A 19,465-nucleotide genomic window follows, 5' to 3' on the forward strand; every position below is an offset into this window, starting at 1 on the left:
TTAAATATCTAATGGTTTTTACCAAACATTTAATCTCACTCGGAAATGGCTTGTTATATTTGTGTTTCCAAGATAGCGGTTGACACGCCTGTCTCTCAGGCAGATAGCAGAGAGTCTTTGAATCCAAGAAGAACCACATATCCCTAATGGCGCCCCCCATATGTCAGCTTGTAAGTTGTAACCATGTACTTATTAGTGCCCACTATTTGTGGACTGCATTCAGAATTTGATACCATGTTCTTAAACTCTTTCATCATCATTATCGGTACCGTGGGTCTCAAAGTGCTTCACTTTTAATTAGACCCATGTTTTCTGTCCTCCACTCAAATATGTTGTTTCACCTCTCCAGGCACACATTTCACATCGACTCACCAATCTGTCAGATTAAAGTGTCCTCTGCATCTGTGGAGACTCATGCCTGACCTCATGTGGAAAACTGTCCTCATCCATTAGCTGTTGTTCAAATATGCTTGTTTTTAGGCCACTAAATTCTGCTGAGTTCAACGAAAATCTCACCTTCATCGTCAACTCTGCCAACTTCACGTCTGCCTTACATCTTTAAAACTCCACATCATAGCAGTTCTCACTATTTTAGTTTGAGCCTTTCTGCTATCCTTTTGTCATACTTTTGTCATACTAACATACTTTCTTACATCCGTCTCCTCTATAACAACCTGTCTGCACCCTCTTTATTTTTGACTGCACTGTCAATTGTTTTGGATTCTGTCTTAATCCCTTTGACCTTCACCCTTACTATCTCTTACTGTAGACCTCCTGTTCAGTTACTCACACAAAAGACTACAATTGCATTTATCATGGTTTACAGAGCCTCCTGCATGACCTCATCTGTCAACCTGTCTATTACCAATGCAAGGAGAAAAGCCTTACAGATACATCAGATAGTGACTGATGTACCCCCCCCCCCCCCCCCCCCACTGATCACAACACTCTTGTACCGTAGATCATGTTACCGTACCCTAAGACCCATAAGAGCACAGAGCGGCTCCCTCTGACCTTCTCTGTACTTCTCTGCTCTCAAATTAAATGAGGCAATCGTTGTTCCCTGATCTGGACCTCTTGCCTTAGCCTGGCTTCAACAACTATTTCTCCTACCTTCATGTTGTGGTTGATCAACCTTACACCTCTGCTTGTATATTTTTGTTTATGCCCTTAAATATGCTTCCTCCATCTTCTCAACCAACTCTGCTCACTCACAAGTTAAATGCCACATTTTTCATTTCTTAGTTTTACCTGATTCATAAGGATTTTTCATTTTGGCAAGTACATTATGACTTTAAATTATGACTTATTATACATCTACTCATACCCTTACTCAATTATTTTGCCTTTACAAGTGCTTTTTTTGCCATGTGATCCTTGCGTTATCCGGTTCGCTTTCTTCATCTCTGTGGCCATTACACTTTTTCTTTTTCATATATTCACAAATTCTTGCTAGTTTCCCATTTTGTTTTTGCAGTACTCATTCAGTCATATGGTAATTTTTTGACACATGTGCTCTAGAGCCTTGCTACTCTGTCCTGAGCACAACAGTGGAGCGTCTTTGATTTCCACTAAGTAATCCATACCTAATAAGTATACGGTCATGCCATTTGCCTAAGAAACAGGGAATTATCAGCTAATTTTCTAATAAATAAATCTAAATAAAAAATGAAAATAATAATTTGTCCTTTTGATTTGTCCTGAATCAAAGAAATTGAACTTTCTTTTTGTGTTAATGGGGATGTTTGTCATTGCACCTCTTGCATCACTTGACCCACACAGGGGTATTGTTTTGGTGAGGCTAGGGGAGCAGCTAATTGCCTCTGGCCCTTGGAGTAAAGTTGATCATTAGTCTTTGGCTGCAACGATTTTCTGAATCTCTGATGTTATGTGTATGATCTAGTATGTAAACAACACTGTAACTCCACTATGCATAGAAAACTTCTAATTAGGCCCACTGATACAACTTTCCTGTTTAGCGTCATGTCTGGCCTCCTGAGTTGCTTTTGCCTCCAGCCCCCAAAGTCTCCAAAAGTGCCTTTGGCCAGAAGCCTAATTGTGTTTGGGAATATAATATTTACAGTGCATGGAATTTTCTAAACATCTGCCCTGATTTCAAGAGTTCAACTGCCTTTGTATAAAACAAAGATTTTAAAAAGATTTACTTATGATCCAAACCCAACTTCTTCAAAAGCAAGGTCTTAACTGATCAGTAAATGTCCCTGCTCCATTTAAAAACAGGCTTGTTCATGACTGACATTTACACATAGTAATTTAAATGGTTGATTATAAATCCTGTTATTATAATATTTTTATTAGGTTTTGTAATTTTCTTGCTTTTTTCATGCCATTTATTTTGACAAATTGAGTGATTTTGAAAGTAATGTTAATTAAACATTTGAACATTTTTTATATATATTTTTGGTTCCTTCTTTATAAATTCCTTTTTTCAAATTCAATGGAATTGACTAACTACCCATTTTAAAAAAAGCAGTGGTCAGCTGTTTCAAAGGAGAATTCAATTATTATTACAATGTTAAATACTTTATAAAGAAATTTAAAAAAAAAAAAACTGGAAAGAAACCTGAACAAACAGAACCACTACCAGTGACTATGCAGTGCCCATACAAGAAGTACAACAGCCATAATGTTTCTAATATATTACAATATTGATTTTAATATATATTCTAATATATTAATATATAATATATTGATTAAATAATCACTGAATTAATGTTTAATAATAGGCAGAGGGTTTTAACCAGCAATCACTTTATAAAGTTTTGTACATATTTGAGCTTAGCATTAGCATTATGTCAGAGGAAAAGTGTGATGCAACAAGTCACATCTGCTAACACCATGTTTTGTGCCTGCAGATTTTTTCCTTATTATTTTCTGCCTCATAAAAGCTAAAGGAAGATAAATTCTGCTGATTCCAGTATTGCTGCAGAAAAGCCCTGCAATAACACCTTAAGCTCAAGACACAAAAAATCCACAGACATGACTGAAGGAACAGCTCTGAGACATGCTTTGAATCAGTGTCATCTCACTGCATCTGCACAAAAGTGAACATTTTGTTCAGTGTTAATGATGAGAGCAATTAGGCCTGTTATTCACTTAACAAAAATATTTAGGTGGTGAGGCCTTGGCTTACATCTGTTTTTGTCAGACACCTTTTATTCTGTTGGTGCTGCTGCCGTCATTGTAGTTGTTGGTGAAACTCTTTTTGATAGTTTTATTTGCTGCTGCTGGATATCATTACCTTAATGCATCTGACAGAAAAGTGCAGCTGTCAGGCACTTACAAAGGCATATACATGTGGGTTACATCCCGGGTTTTTAAAAGAGCTGCTCATATCACTGCTGCTCCCATCACTAGAATATTTAACCTGTCTTTACAGCTCTGGCTGGAATCAAAGGTGATCATCAAAGGTGGTTGTAGCTACAACCCCAATTGCTGTTGTCCCATCTCCATATTATCCTGCTAAACCAATTCCATAGAGAGACTTCTTGATAAACAAATGTCACCTACTTTCCTCAAACCAGATCCTTTCCGTAATCTGGTTTCTTGGCCAGACGTGGATGAATGGCGCCCACCTTAAAAGTTAGAAAGTAATCGTGTATGCATAGCCACCTTTATTGACCTTGAAATTCCTTGAGCAGAGTTGAACGTAAGGTCTTTCCTACATAGGCTCTCCAGCATCGCTCTGTCCACCACAAGATGTGATTGATTAGCTATTTCATTAAGCAACAGAAGATTGAAGACATCATGTCTAAACCACTTACCACCTCTCAAGGTGTGCCTCAGGGCTGCATCTTTGGCCCAACGTTATACTCCACCTACACTAAGGATGTAGCCAAAGCTGCTGACAACATCATGTTAAATTCATGTGGCCCTTATCTCCACTACGTGGCATCTAGTCTTTAATCAGTCTCGTCTCAAAAGAAAAAAATATTTCACAACCTTTACCTCTGCCAGCTATTTGGTTTTTTTGTTGTTGTTTTTTTTTTTTTTTTTGCTCATTCAGCTTATCTTGTTACCACTAAGTTTGTTTTTTTATGTGTTTTTTTGTGTTTTTCTTTGGTTAATCCAGTTTATGTTGATTTGTGTTTTTCTTTGGTTAATCCAGTTTTATGTGTCATGTGCCTCTGTACTCTTTTTGTCGGCGACTCTTAGCCAGGTCATGTTTACCTGGTAAAATAAATATAATAAATAAAACGTGACACAGACAACTACCAGTAGGTTCAGTCTACGCTCCAAGACCACCAACTTCAGTCACGGTTTTTCGCACCTAATGAATTTTAAACTCACATCAGTTGCATTTAAATCTCAAGGGGTTCAGTCTATCATTCACACATGACACTTAACTTGCATGAGGGCCAAACGGGAAACTATAATCACTGTCAAGAATGAAGGCCACTTTCAGTATGCATGGCTTTTCAAGGTGAGAGAGGGACCTTTGTGGGAGTAGATACTGACTACACAATATAACGGCTAATGAATAATGACACCATCTGTGTTTATATTAGTTCCCCATAAGCCTGGCTATGAAACTCTGTGCCCCAACAGGCACACAATTTTAACACGGGAGATAGAGCGATAGTAAAAGCTTTACAGTTTTTTTGGTTGTTTTTTTTTTTTTTCTTTTGTCCCTTCTGAACAGCCTAGGGTCGAAGAATTTTAGAACCAACTTTAGTCTCTATTATTAGAAGAGCTGTTGCTCAGTAAAGATATTTTTTATTTTGACTTCATTATGACATTGAGGAAATGACATCATAATGTAATGTAACGTTAAAAAAAAGGATATTAGAGTAAACTGTTTCTTGTTACTAGACCCAAAGAAAATCCCCTGAATTTGTCTGCTAATGAGCTCTGGTGTAAGAAATCTATTGGTAACAGGGAGTGGAGGGGTTCATCTCCAAATCCATTATCTGCAGCCAAGCATGTTTGCTTTTTGCAATATTTTGTCATAGTTTTCTGTCATTTACAAACACCAATTTAAAAACATAGAGGTACATATGCGATTTGTTATTGATGATTTTTGATGTGTTTGTGATTACAAACACAGCATACAAGAAGTATTAAAAAATAGCACATTATTTCTCTTCTGACAGAATTCTGGTCAATGTCAATTTAGAGACAGTTAAGGTTAAGTACTTCAGTTGTGTTGATCAAATGACAACTTGCGAATTCATCATGACAGTAGTTTGCAGTCCTTACACAACAGAGCTATATGATGAAACTGATAGGAAATCTTAGCAGAAGTTGGCTGTGCAACGTGCAAACGACAAGAACCTGTTCCTCAGTATTCCTCTCTTGCAATTCTGTATTTAATATAATACTTTTTTAATGGGGGCAAACGTTTATTGCTCTTTCTTCAGTTTCTCAGTCTGTTTGACACCAAAGCAAATCAATTCTAACCAGAACTGGCATTTTTAAATATTGTGAGTTCTCACCTGTATCTGCCAGAGGCTTATTCTTTATATATAATTTCCATATTTGGCAAAATAAACCTGACAATTTGCCTCTCCACACAACTTTCACCTCTGCCTAGTGCCAAGTCGTCTTACAGTATCTGTACCCAGGGTAAAATGTACAAACAAAAAGGAGAGAAAAACAGCTTTTCATTAAAATAGTAGTGCAGCCGAGAAACAAAACATCCCTTTAAAACAAACTTTGCCAGGAAAATATAGCAACTCTGGTGTTTATGTACAGTATGTGTTTCATGCAGTGGTGATTTCAGTTGATTTGCAGTGGAGCAGCAGAACTTTGCTTATATGGAGATAGGTTTTTATTGTGAGGATGATGTAAAGGCAAACCTGGAAAACGTACCATAAATGTTATTTAGTGCCAAACAGACTTACCTCCTGCTTCCAGTGAGTCTGCATTTCATAGGTAAATGACCTTATCTTACAAGCATACATAGTGTTTTAACTACACACAGTTCGACTGAAATGATGGTTGTGGTCTGAGGTATTGTTAAATTACATCCCACATAGTAAATTATGGTTTGTATCATGCGCAAAGTTATGTGTGAAAACAAATAATATTTGAGATGAAAATCCTCTTTGGAATTTTATCGTTAAAAATGTAGAATTTATCCTGGATTTTACACAACAATTTTTGGTTTATGTACCAAAACAGCAGTTTTCAGTCATAGTATTGATGACAACACAGAACCCATACTAATATTTGTCTCTTTATCAATTCATTTAAACAAATAGCAACACTGTCAGTGTGTTACACCCCTAAGATTTACCTTAGCTAATGACGTGGCTCAGTCCATGACAGTTATAGATTAGTAGGGTTGTTAGTTTGGATTAATGTCCCAGAATTGTATTGATTAATTTTCACCTGAGTCAGTTGTTATATGATGCTGTGTTCCTCCCTTCTGCCTGTTGTTTAACACCTGATACTTGACAGACCTACACTAGACTTCATGTATAATACAGTAATGAAAGCTTATTGTGGCTTGATTTTATTCTTGGTGATAATGTACACATTTAATAAGAATCAACAGCCACATAAACTAGGACGGCCCACTGCGTCTGTCCTCTTTCTCTAGACCAGGTTCCCACACAAACTTTGGTCATTATTGCTTACCGTAGTGATAAGCTGCATCCACAGATTTTAGATAATAACAGGACAGAGACATCTGCAGCCCATAGTGGGTTCTTACAAAAGATTGCAAATGCTGTTATTGAAAGGACCTTAGTTTGTACATAAGGAGATTTTTCTTTGGTTTTTCACTAACATTATTCTTGTTAATTAAGTCAACAAACATTTGACTCGGTGATCAGTTACTTTGAGTACACTTTTGAGCATTGTCAACTACTCATACACATATACACATGTGTAAATGTGTATTGAATTATTTTCCAATGACAGACACAGTGTTTACAGTGTTATTGCCTGCCCTTTTCATTTGGTCACTACTATTACATCGGTTTAAACTTCGGGCTATGTTGTTGCTAAGCTTTTAGATACCAGTAATTTGCTAACATAGTTAATGAAAAGGGACATAATGTCTTTCTTTTAATTGAAAATTCCAACAACACAATTTAATGTGAATAAATTGGATGGAAATCTATTTCAGGAGTTACACGTAATTCATTCAGTAATTGATTTTCTCCCAGTCTTTCTGTTTAGGGTTGTGAGGTGAGTTAGAGTCAATCCCCACTGAGACAGTGAGGTGGTGTTGGTGCTGAACAGATCACCACACATGGGGAATAGTTATAAGGTTGTGTGATTCATTCTCAGGCATGAAAATAACCTGTATGTTGAAAGCCTCTTAAAAAAGATGTAAAAGGGCATTTTTAATCACCATGTATATGAATAGAAGAAACTTGTGTTTCTATAGACACATTCAATTCTAAATGTATTCTTTGGACAAAATGTCAAAGGGAAATATAAATAGGTTAACCCTGCAATACTTGTCACATAGTGACATTCTCATCTGCCTCTGCAAATTAACCCCAAGAGTATCATTTTTGATTTGCTTGATATTTGAGGTATAATAAAACAGGGGCCACAAGCACGCGGAATATTGACATTCCTCGTTTATCCAGTAATGAAATTGCTCAGCGCTGTTGCATGCTTTCAAGCATTATACTAAACTCACTTAGATTTAATCCAATTGAGAGAAGCTTCAGCTAAGGGCAGAATGATGTCAGAAAACATCTGATGAGAATGGAGTTAGAAAACGTGAAAGACAGCTTTGTTTACATTCGCCATCTGTACCCCATACATTGGATTGTGCTACATTCGTTTTTGACCATTTCAGTCATGCTTTTTACAAATACATATTTACAAAAAAAGAGGCATTGCATCTTAGAACTGTTTGACCTACTCTCTACAGGCTGAACCACTCTAAGTATAGGTGATAATGACAGGGAAATCATTCTATGGCAGTGACAAAATAGGAGAATTAATGCATTGACACGGTGGATGATATGATTACAGTCAGATGTGATGACCATCTAAAGTCTCCTACACCTGTAATGGAATGTCACTGGTAACTAATTTATCTTGGTTTATCATACAGATCAACCTCCCCCCTATTTATCAGCATATATGCCACCCATGTAATGACAGTCTCTAATACAGTTTAGGTGATTTATGAATACTGTCAGTGCTGTAATAAGCAACTGATGCATGTTTTATAGACCATTTGGTTGGATCTCGGTAAAATGTAAACTATAATTCATTAAGATATTTAAGATATGATTTGTTAATTTAGCCGCTTTTTCGGCATGAAACACCAACAACAACATTGTTGTTGAACAATGTAATATTTTAATCTGAACTTGACAATTAATCATGATTAATCGGGGGACTTCTGTTTCTTTGTTTTGTAATGTCTTCAGTGCATATAATCCAACTTCCAACTTCTTTCTATCAACAACCAGAACCACCGAAGATGTGTCTCTTGTACACTGTTCCATCCCTGAGAAACCTCAAATAAAAAAAAAGACTTAGAATTACTTCACAATTTTCACCTGGGGCGTCCTATTTGCATAATACAGTCTGTGTTTTAAAGCAGCAGCAGACAGTGTGAAGCGATAGCAATGACTATGACTTTGTTTTTTCACTGTTGTCTGTCAGTCCTTGGGCTTAAGATGTGAGACATTTTCCCTGGCATACAATGTATAAAAAACATTGTTTAAATGTCATTCATTGTGTGCCTTTATATTGTATCAGCTAACAAATTAAATAATGTTTTGTGGAACTTGAAAATTTGGATTTGGCAGCTCTTGACCTTATCACAAAAATTATATTACAAGTGCCTGTATGCAGACGGTTTTAGGAGTCACAGTCTGTACAATTTCTGCAAAAAGACACAGTTAAAGTGGTTTTGTAATACTTGCTACCGCTGCTTGTCAAGGTTGTCTGTGTTTTCTGATTAAGTTCTCTTTCTGGCTTTCAAAAGTCATAAAAAAATGTATCCCCAAACGTAAAGCCTAGTTGTACTGTGTGATATAGATCAGTTCTTGACAGATAACTATCAAAACTAGGTATCTGTTTTCCTCTCTGACTAGAAGACTTGCATGAAAATAATTTCTGCATAAGAATGCAAAGTGTGTATGCAGCAATAATTTTGAAAGATTTACAGCTTTACAAAAATAACTCGAGCTAAAAAGGTAGTATTTTACTGCAGAACTGCAGACAAAACATATAAAAAGTATGATTTCTAAGTGGAATCTTTGACCTTCCTTTGGTGAACAGAAATGCAGCTTGCAGCTCATGTTTTGTTATAGTATAACCCTAATTAGAATTAGTGTTTATTTGAAGGGCCACTGTCTAAAGCTACAATATTGACTACAATTCCGTCCTATACATAGAGACTGAAAAATTCTCCTGATATCTGGCCAGTGTTTGGCTCATGGAGCTAAGAGTTATTTTGGGACAGTGTGTCATGATTAATGGTTGAAAACAAGAAGAACTGAGGTGCTCTGTGTGTCCAAATGACTGCAGCCAACGAGCTGATAGTCCTTCTGAGCCACACATCCAAAAAATAGTGCTGGCATCATGGCTGTATTATAGAGCTCAGCTGTTACTTTATCGCATACACTCAGCACAAAGAATAACACCTTAAATCAAACTAAGAGCTGTGTCATTTGTGACGGCACCTCCCATAGTGCTGCCGCACCACTCCGATGTCATCTGATCGTAGTGGATGAAAATCCATCTGCAGGAAAATTCAGCAGCACCTTAATGGCACCTTTCTGAAACACTCTCTCTTGCAAGGATTGAATGTAGACTGTAATTGGCACACTATATCTCACCTTATCTGTTGCTGTCTGGGAGAGAACTTCAGAGACTCGTGTTATTCTGGTCCTGATGCAGAGGAGGTCACCAATGTGTGGGAATGTCAAAAATTAAAATTCACTGGGAGTCGTGGCTCTGAAGCGTCCTCATCCACTGTGCTGCCAGGTCTATTTCTGTAATGTTTTTTAAATGCTTTTGTGTCTCAGCCCACGTGAAAAGGCTTCATTCTCTTCTCTCCAGCAGGACAGTTGTTGAGTGCTCTATCACTTATCTCTGCTCTACTCATTTCAGAACACCACAGTTCATTGTCACCGGTATAAGAGGTATTAATAGATATGATTGCTCTATCCTCCACTTGTGTTTGGACTCTAAACATTCATATTTGACTTTAGCTAGTTAATTCCCTCTGCTATATTTTCTGAAGTGCCTCACTCTCTTACTCTTCTGGTGACTGATTACTAGATTAAAGGGATTGCCAGTAGTATTTACTTCATTTGATTTTAAATCATTTAGAAAGTCAGAGTTCTCTTTTCTGTTCTATTTTAGATCCAAAATGCGGACGATGTTTTGATCACACCCCTGGAAAAATTCCGTAAGGAGCAAATTGGTGCTGCAAAGGTAAGAGACCAACCACACAAGCTATTGGCTGTTGTACAGTAAAGAATTGTATATGTTGACTAGTGATGGCTCTAGACAACTTTTTCAAGCTCGATACTGATACTGCAACTGGTTTTGTTATTTTTGTTCCAAAACATCGGCGTACGTTTATGAAACCAATTTTTTTTTATGAAAATGTTTTATAATGTAGTTATTGTACACCTGCAGTATCTTGTGTTGTGTATTTACAGCAATATATTAAAGGTATAATATTAATATAGATTAAAGCTCTAACATGCATGTATTGTTTTATTGTGCTGGAAATAGGGGTTTGATGTGAGACAGGGTTTTACATGGCCATGCTTAAGGGCATTCTGGCTCCACAGTGAATTTACTGTTGAAGCTGAAGTGGACTGCAAAGAAAAAGTGTGGGTTGCTACAAGCTATGCTTTCATTTCAGGGCAAAACAAAGAAAAGAAATATATAAAAATGCAGCAGCTTGTTTGTGGTCATTCCCTTGGCAAGATCAGACGTGGTAGAATTCAAACCTTTATGCAGCTCTCCCAGCGAGTTCCTGGGATCACTACTAACTACACAATGAAATGTGAAACATTTACACAGCTTTCCCAAGCTTGGAAAATAGCTGATTGTCAAGTCCTGTCCATGTTCTGTTAAATACTGTTCAGATATAGGAACACATGGTTCTTAGTCTGCTCACATCTACAATATCAGATTTGCATACTGAACAAATGTCGAGAAGTCACTTTAAATAGCAACAAACAGTAGAACGTGCTCATGCTCAGCTTCACCCTTCACCATGTGCAAACATTAGCCAAATATGCTAAGAGGCTAATCTCTTCATGCTTGCTATACTGCATGTATTGAAAACATAGGCAGATATAGTTTATATAGTTTTAGGACAATGTCGTTTCTGACTTACTTAATTTGCTAGTGGTCTATTCAACTAGAATAAGTAATACAAAACCAGTCAATGAATTTTTAAAAAATAGATTTAGTTAGAAGTTATCCCACAACCATGACATGTTAAAACTGGCTAAGAACATTTCCTACCTCTGTCCTGAGACATGGATATAGAGTGTTACCGTTTGACTGGAGTTCTACAGTTCAGTAAGGTTAGACAGATGTCTATGTAGGTTCTCAGTCGTCAGGTCGTTGTAAAGAAGTAAGGTAAAGAGCAACTGGACTGTTTTAGTTGTATGACATATTTCAGACAAAAAAGTTTTATTGTATAGTATGACATAGTATGGTGCAGTATGTTATGATGACATACCTAGGTACATTTCTACCACTCCCTCTTCTACTATCAACTATTTCACAAGGGTTAAGTTGTTATACGAAAGGTGTGGAGTTTAACTGAGATTGGGCCTAATTTATTAACTTTATATTCCTCGACTGGGCAAAACATTATTCTGCCACCATTCTGTGCTTCGTGCCATCCTGTAAAGGTTGACATCTCCCCCTCTCACCCATAGAACATTTCATTTAAAAGCCTTGCCTCAAACATCACATATCGACATCTCCCATAGAACACTTCATAAAAGCCTTGCCTCAAACATCACATATGTACTGCAATAAAACAGAACATTTCTGCCATCTCTCTCATTCTCTCATTATTTTACACACATGCTCAATGTTATTAAACTGCATCCTCACTATGTTTAGAAAATGGTATCTCAGAAGCCACTGTCCTCATCACTCCCACTACCTCTATTTCCTGTGTCCACTTCCTCCTAATGGCTTTCCTCTCCTACAGCCCGTCCTCCGCTAAACATTAGCCCAAACTAGAGAGAGATAAAAGGCAGGCATCACGAGTGGCTGAGCAACTTTCCACTGTTCTGAGAATCTGCAGGCTGGCTGACCCTTCCAGTTACCACAATTCATGTCTGAGGACGTCAGAGACATATAAACAGGGAGCCCTTGCCTTATTTGGGTATACTATGAGTAATCCTGCTGGGGTTATGTAGCAGTGCATTGGTTTCCTAGGCACAAGCACAACACTTCCATGACCATAATGCACCAGCAGCTCAACAGGACATATTAGGTATAGTGCACTTCACCTACAGCAGTGTCAGAGAAGTTGTGTTTTCAGTTTCATATGAACCTATGTGTCTGCTGCTAAAACACAGATCTAACACGTTTACACCTCTATCACTGTTACGGAAGTAACATGCCCTGAGTTGATACATGTACTGAACACTAAATGTCTCTGTTCCACACAAAGAGGCTTCCTTTTAAGTCATTTTATTTGCGTGAGTCAGCCTTTTCTGTTGACATTATTTTCAGCTTTTGCTTTTCATCAGAAGTCACCAGAGTTTTTACACCAGAACAGAACTAGCCCTGCTAGCCTAAGCTAGACTTCTCATACCAAGCAAATAAGTAGCAGACATTGCGTTACATTACTGCCACTTTCACTACTGCACTCTGGTCTATTCATGATACAGACAGTTTCTCCTAGAATTGTGTAGCCACTTAAAAAAGATGAGAAGAAAAGGCACATTTATATTTGTCTTTATTTTTGGCAGATCCCTCGCAGTTGGATAAATATGAATAGAAGCATTGCTCTTTTCTTAAACAAATCAGATAAGTCATTTTTCTTGAGGACCTTATTGTCATAAACTGCATTTAGTCTCAGTCAAGCCAACAATGCCTGATCTAATGGAATTTTTCTTTTCAATCCAATAAGCCTCAATTCCAATATTCAAAAAAAACTATTGAAACCCAGGCAATAATTAGTTTTTGCCCCATGGGCAATCTGAATAAAAGCTGTAATAAGTCTTGTTGTGCTGCTGATGCATTATGGTCTTAAAAGTGTTGTTCAGTCTGTATGAAATTTCTTTTTGACTTTCATCTTCTTGATTTCTTGCAGTAGTAAAGCAGATTTTATCACCGATCAACTTGCAAGTAACCACACATACTGTAAATGTGGCTACATTTATTTTCTTTAAGTGCATTCTTATAGAGTCACAAATACCTATATACCTAAATGTTTATGTGGCTTCATAGTGGTTACCGGATCAGACTTTTTACCAAAGTTTATGGGTTCAAATCCTGCCCTGGTTGTCTCACATCACAGGTGCCTCTGAGAGTTACATCTGCTACGCAGAGATGGGTTAAATGCAGAGGACAGATTATACAGTATGAGTTATATACAATACTAATGATAATGATAATTGAGTCCCCTGATTATCCCACAATGGGGAAATTTACAGTAAAAGTTGTCATATTCAATGACAATTTAATTATTGATTGGTGTAAAATATAAATGAGAAAATGAGTCTTGTTCCTGGTTTTGTCACTGCTGCTCATTTCTTTGGCAAATTTCATTTTTTTTTGTTCAAGTTACTCCTCAAAAAATCTTCCACTAGCCCCATGACGTAACAGGGGGACCGTTAAAATATACATAACAGTAGTCACCTGAGTTGAATTGTGTTCGTCGTGTCACACAGGCTGATGCAAGTTTAAAAAAACATTACAGGGTAGAACGACTGCTGGCAGTGGGGACAGTTTACCCTAATTTTACTGACAAAGAGGTGTCACTGGAAGTTGAGCCACACTAAGGCCGGTGTTCTAAAGGTGCATTTCTAATATTTAATACATTTTAAACTATGAAACTGCCTGAAGCTGGTTCACAGTGAACTCTTTCTCCCAGTGTTAGCTTGTATTCCTTAACAGTAAAATCCATGACAATGTAATGTTAAGTCACCTCCTCAGTTAGGTTTAGGAAACCTAGTGCAAACCTAAGTCCCAGGTGGGACTTAGATGGGCAATGGTAATGTGAGCTGACCCCATGCTGCATTGTAGAGGCATCACATGTGTCCTGGCTGATTATGGTCTGCAGTAGCATTTAAATTCATGCAAAACCCCTAAAATATGCCAACCAAGTTGTAGTGTGGTAATGGGATCTATTAGAATGGGTTAGAAATATGTTTTTCAGCTGCGGGCTGTGCAGAAATTCAAAGCATGCATACCCTATATTTAAAATATAATTTTATATCTCATTAATTTGTCCTTGTGGTCAGTAAAGAAGCTGATATTTTAGTGCACAGATATTCCTCTTTTTATTTCTTCTTTATATTTAGGGTATAAAATGCCCGTCGGGCATCACTCCAGTTTTCTGACATTGCCTATTAATGTATTGTCCCAGGTCCTTGGTAGGTACATGAATTATATTGCGTAATTTCCTCCAGACTCCCAGTTTATGCTTATTGATCCAGAATATCAGTGTTGCTGTCAGTTGGAGGTTGACGTTAAGTGTTTGCAGGCAGCAGCCTTCTTAAAATGCACACACTTCTTACCAGTTGGAAATTATTGTCATAGTAGTGAAGCAGGTTGCCTACATAAAATTCAGGCAGTTCTTTTAATGTAAATTGTATTGCATTTTTGATCATTGGTTTAAATGTACTGCCGTATAATGGAAAACAACTCTTGTCTTAATGGGTTTTCTATTTATTATTGTAAAATCTGAACCACCAGCAAAGCCACATGTCCACTTTCTGTTGCCCTTATATATATAATATATATATATATAATTTGAAGACTCTGCATTAGAGACTTCTTATTCATGGTCACCGCTGACATCGTCCAAAGCAAACAGTAATAGAATGTGTAGTTTAAACAGAGACTCTCCTGCCTCCAAATGCTTGAAGATGACTCTGCCTGCTCATTATCCCTCAGGTTAGGTTTGAGGATCTTGACAGGGAGGAACCTATGGGATTCCTATATATAGGATCCAACATAGTTCATGTAAATCCAAAGCTTGTCAAAAGAAATTTCCATGTGATAATAAAAGATTTTGAGGATTGATCTTCAGATATCTTTTTTTCTCTCCTTTGTCTGGACCTAAACAGAAACTGCTGAGATAAATTAAGTAAATTCAGCTTCTAAGTCACTTTCATGTAAATCTTTTGATTTAACTTAAAATCTGATTCACTGGAATTAATTGTATATTTATAAAAACATCAGGGTTAAAAAAATCACACATTTGGTTAACAGTGTTTAGTTGAGCATGTCCCCTGCTTTGGTTTGGAGTTTGACAAATGTGGTCTAAGAGAAGCCCTGTTTTGCTCACTATGATAATTTATCTTTCTCTTTGTGAGATATTTAACCATCCTCTCCAGTCAGGAGGCTGTGCTCTGCAAGCTCCACTTTAATAATTACTGTACTCCCCAAAGGGGAATCATTAAGAAGTTCTAGTTCGTTCATTTGGTTCCTGTTTAGTTTCTGCTGTAAAATCCACATAAAACCCGTTACAGTCTTTAGTTTCTGGTGCTAATGTAGGTGGTACAGGGGAAACTGCCTTTATTTGTTAATTGACCAAATCTTGCTGACTCATGTCTCCTCAGGTATTTGGATTCCAAATAAAGAATAAAAAAGTTTGGCATTAAAGCAAAGCAGCTGAATTTTACCAACATGTTTCTTCTTTCACCTCCTGCTCCCGTGCCTGTAGCAGCAGCTCATGTGTGGTGCAGCATCAAAATAAAGTGGGCAGTGCTATTTAATCACCACCCTGGACCTCTGTACCAATTAGATGGCTGCACTGGGCTCACAGATGGGTTGTGGAGTTTTTCCTGTCATGTCATTGCCCAGGGTTTCCATTTAATATGAGCATGTGGTAAAATGTGCTTCATGTGATTCCTCACTGGCCTCACTAGCTCACATTGTTGTAATATTCAAAGGTGTGATATTCAAAGGTGAGCAGGAGTGAGAAAATGTGATGTGATGTATATGTCTGTTTTCCAGACACACACTCAACACACACAAGCTTGCTTGCTGCTTACATCTGTTACCATGGAGAAGAGGTTTTGAAGTGATGGCCCTGAGGCTCGTTAGGGCCAGTGTCAAAACTGCAGTTGTACGGTTTTCTCTCAAATATCCCCCTCCTCCTGTCTTCATGCCTCTACTCTCACATTTCTCAATTTCAGCTGCAGAATGTTGATACCTGATGACCAGATGTAAAGCTGTTTACAGCTGGTCTTTTTCATCTTTCTCTCTGCAACAGTATAGCACCAATTAGCCAACTCACCCATGCGACAGCAGGCATCAAAGCACTCACGCTATCAACATAAGGCTTTCCAGTTAGAAAATACTCCTACGGAAGAATCTAAGACAGAATTTTTTTTTTGCTGCACTTGATATGCAAACAAAGTGTTAAGATGAAAAACAATGTCACTGGTGTTCAGCTCATGTGTTTGATATTTGATGGAAGCAGGCCGATAATATAGGAGTGGCAGTAGTTAGTAAGAGAAACTCTCTCCTCGTGTGTGCTCCTGGGTATACTTCACTATTCTGTATGAATATCTGTCTGTATGTATCAGTGTCCTCTGACACCGCGTGTTGGCCTTCAAAAACATCTGCCTGCTCTGCAAACCTGGCTCTGAGCTAGTGTTTGCAAATTACATGTACCTACATCCTTCATTGTTATTGCTCCGCCCCGTCGGTGTGTTTGTTTTTGTGGAGTAAGAAACAAAAACAGGTGTTCTTCTCGGTGTCATTATTTTGCCACCAGTTCATACTTGTCCTAGCTGGATCAACAAAGAAAAAAAAATGTTGCTCTCAGTGACAGACTGCTTCTGCCTCTCGGGTCCACTACAGTTCTGCATTTCCACACACTCTTTGTCAGCATGAAAGAGTTGGTGTGGGTGCACCAAGGAGGTTTCTGTGTTTGTTGTGTTGCTGTTATAGCTATATTTGTGGAGACATTATGTTGAAAAATAATATTGTGTGGAGTCGTTTTGCTGGCCCTTATTGGGAGAGAGGGTAATGTGTCATTGAAAATAAAAAGTAGAATCCCCGTTAAACAATTCTCATGCCTTGAAAAAGGGCTAAAGAAAGTATTTGGTAGCGTGTGTTTTTTTATTGTTTTTTTCTCACAAGTACAGTAGTAAATCCAATTACTGGTTGGAAATCTTTACTAGTGGAAAATAGATCCATTATGTGGTGGCAATGCAACCAAAAGGATGTGGAGTTGCTGGTGAAAATCAAAGGAGAAGAAGAAGAAGCTGGGAGGTAGGATTGGCTTCATTAGCTTTGAGCTTAGGGTTCTTCAGAGATCGACTGATGTAGGTTATAAATCTCCAAAAAAAAAAAAAGACAGGGCGGATTTACTGAGAAGACTGTGTGTGTGTGTGTGTGTGTGTTTTGAGGAGGGACAGGTGACCTTCTCCACCTGTGTATATCTTTAAAAGGTTAAGTGTGTTACCTGAAATTTGTCTAGGCTTTGTAAAACGTGAAGGCTCGAGTGTGTGAGTGTTTGTACTTCTACTCTGGTCTTTGGTGGTTCTAGTCCCACTGCTATGGGTTGCTGGTGTGCGTGTGTTTATGTGTGTACATGTGTATTGTTTCTTTAAAGGGCCTGAGTGGGGTCCACAGTCATAAAATAATGTCACATCAGCTCCAGTCACAAAGGCAGCTCCCTTTTCTTTTAGATTAAAAAACACACCCAATCCTTAAGGGAAATGTATTTCTTGTCACTGCAAAATTATATTTAATCATGTTTTTTCCCAGCTGTTTATTCTCATTTTGCTTATAAATACTAAGCATTGTCATACATGATTCCCTCCCCTGCTGCTTACAGAGATCATTCCCAGACCAGTTATGACAAGGAGGATGGAAATAAGATGCTGCTACATGAAATTATCTATTGATTTTTGCACTGTACTTGTAATAGCTGTGGTTACAGAGACTGGTGGTAAATCCCTTCAGCTTGTGCAGCAGCTGTGGGGGTTACTGAGGCAGAACACTGTTCTAGGTCATATCAGTGCAGATTAGACTTGCTAAGTTACAGGGCTGTGGAAATGAAAACAAACATCGACGGGCCGGTTATGTCCACAAAACTGCCACTTTGTAAGTGTTTGCATAGCAAAATGGACCTTAAGTGTTCAAATCTTCATCGAGTGGTCAGACCTGCAGATAAAGTCACCAAGACCAAATCTCTCTGCCCGTGTAGAGTGTGATTAATGGCAGTGAAGTGGATTTGTTTTTAATTTGGTGCCATCTTCAATCTCTTAGTCCATATGCTCTATAGAACAGACATCTGGCATCAAAGTCTCTTTCTCGTTTCCTTCTTGGATCATCCAGAGACGCACTCTGAGTCCAGGGACTCTTAACACTATAAAGCCAGACTTGTCATTGTGGGTGAACCAGAGCCTGTGAGGAAATGCAGGGAGCTTCCAGACAGGCCCTTCAGTCGGAGCCTCACATGCATTATGCTATTGATGATTTACACTTGTTTGGTGTTTTGCTGTGGACTCGAGCCTCCAGCTGGGCCACTGTGAGAATAAGAGCGTATATTTCTCAGAGGCCCAGTTGATAATGCACAGCCCCTGCTGCCCATGCAGACAGTGTCCTCATGTCATTACAGCATCATATGCCACTTTTATGGCTTGTAATAATCTGTTGACATGAATTTCAGATGACATGTGGCCAGGGGCATGAAGGAGGAAGTGTAGCCAGATCTCCACCTAGTGGCAGTCCAAGCACACGTCGCATATTTCTAAGAATACCTGACACGTTTCAGTAATGTTTAATTCTTTTATGTGTTTGTGCTCCAATTCAGGAGGGGAAGAAGAAATTTGACAAGGAAACAGAAAAATACTACTCCACTCTGGAAAGACATCTCGGCTTGTCATCCAAAAAGAAGGAGGCATATCTGCAGGAGGTAAAACCCGTAGCTGCTTTTTCGTTTCTATCACGTCTTCTGAATAAACTTACTTTACGGTTGTCTGGGTATCTACAACATTTTTTAAAAAAAAGTTGTTTTTGTGCAGCATTCTTTTGCTCATTACCTGTCAAAGTAAATCCAGTCTGTGGGTGGTGGTCTGAGCATTTACTTTGTTGTCCACACGCTGTGTCTCCAGTCTTTCTTAGGAAACTAACCCGGCTGTTGTTTGTTCATTCTCAGGCTGACACGCAGATTGATAAGGAAAGGCAACTCTTTTATGATGCGTCCCTTGAATATGTGTTTAAAATACAAGAGGTTCAGGAAAAGAAGAAGTTTGAGTTCGTCGAGCCGGTAAGAGATTTTTTTAAGTGTTGTCAATCAAAGAGTCTGTGAAGACTTAAGGCTTGTCTGCCTGCAACC

At 38.1% G+C, this 19,465-nt stretch overlaps 1 protein-coding gene across 1 annotated transcript in view; it reads left to right on the forward strand.

Annotated features, from left to right (window-relative positions):
* Positions 1 to 19,465, forward strand: part of arhgap42b (Rho GTPase activating protein 42b) — a 60,537-nt gene that overhangs the window by 23,935 nt on the left and 17,137 nt on the right. The window contains 3 exon segments of the mRNA XM_017032068.2: positions 10,315 to 10,386; positions 18,941 to 19,042; positions 19,286 to 19,396. Of these exon segments, the coding sequence (XP_016887557.1) occupies positions 10,315 to 10,386; positions 18,941 to 19,042; positions 19,286 to 19,396 (285 nt within the window).

This window comes from Cynoglossus semilaevis, chromosome 4 (genome assembly GCF_000523025.1).
Source record: "Cynoglossus semilaevis isolate Cse_v1.0 chromosome 4, Cse_v1.0, whole genome shotgun sequence".
Lineage (NCBI taxonomy): Eukaryota > Metazoa > Chordata > Actinopteri > Pleuronectiformes > Cynoglossidae > Cynoglossus > Cynoglossus semilaevis.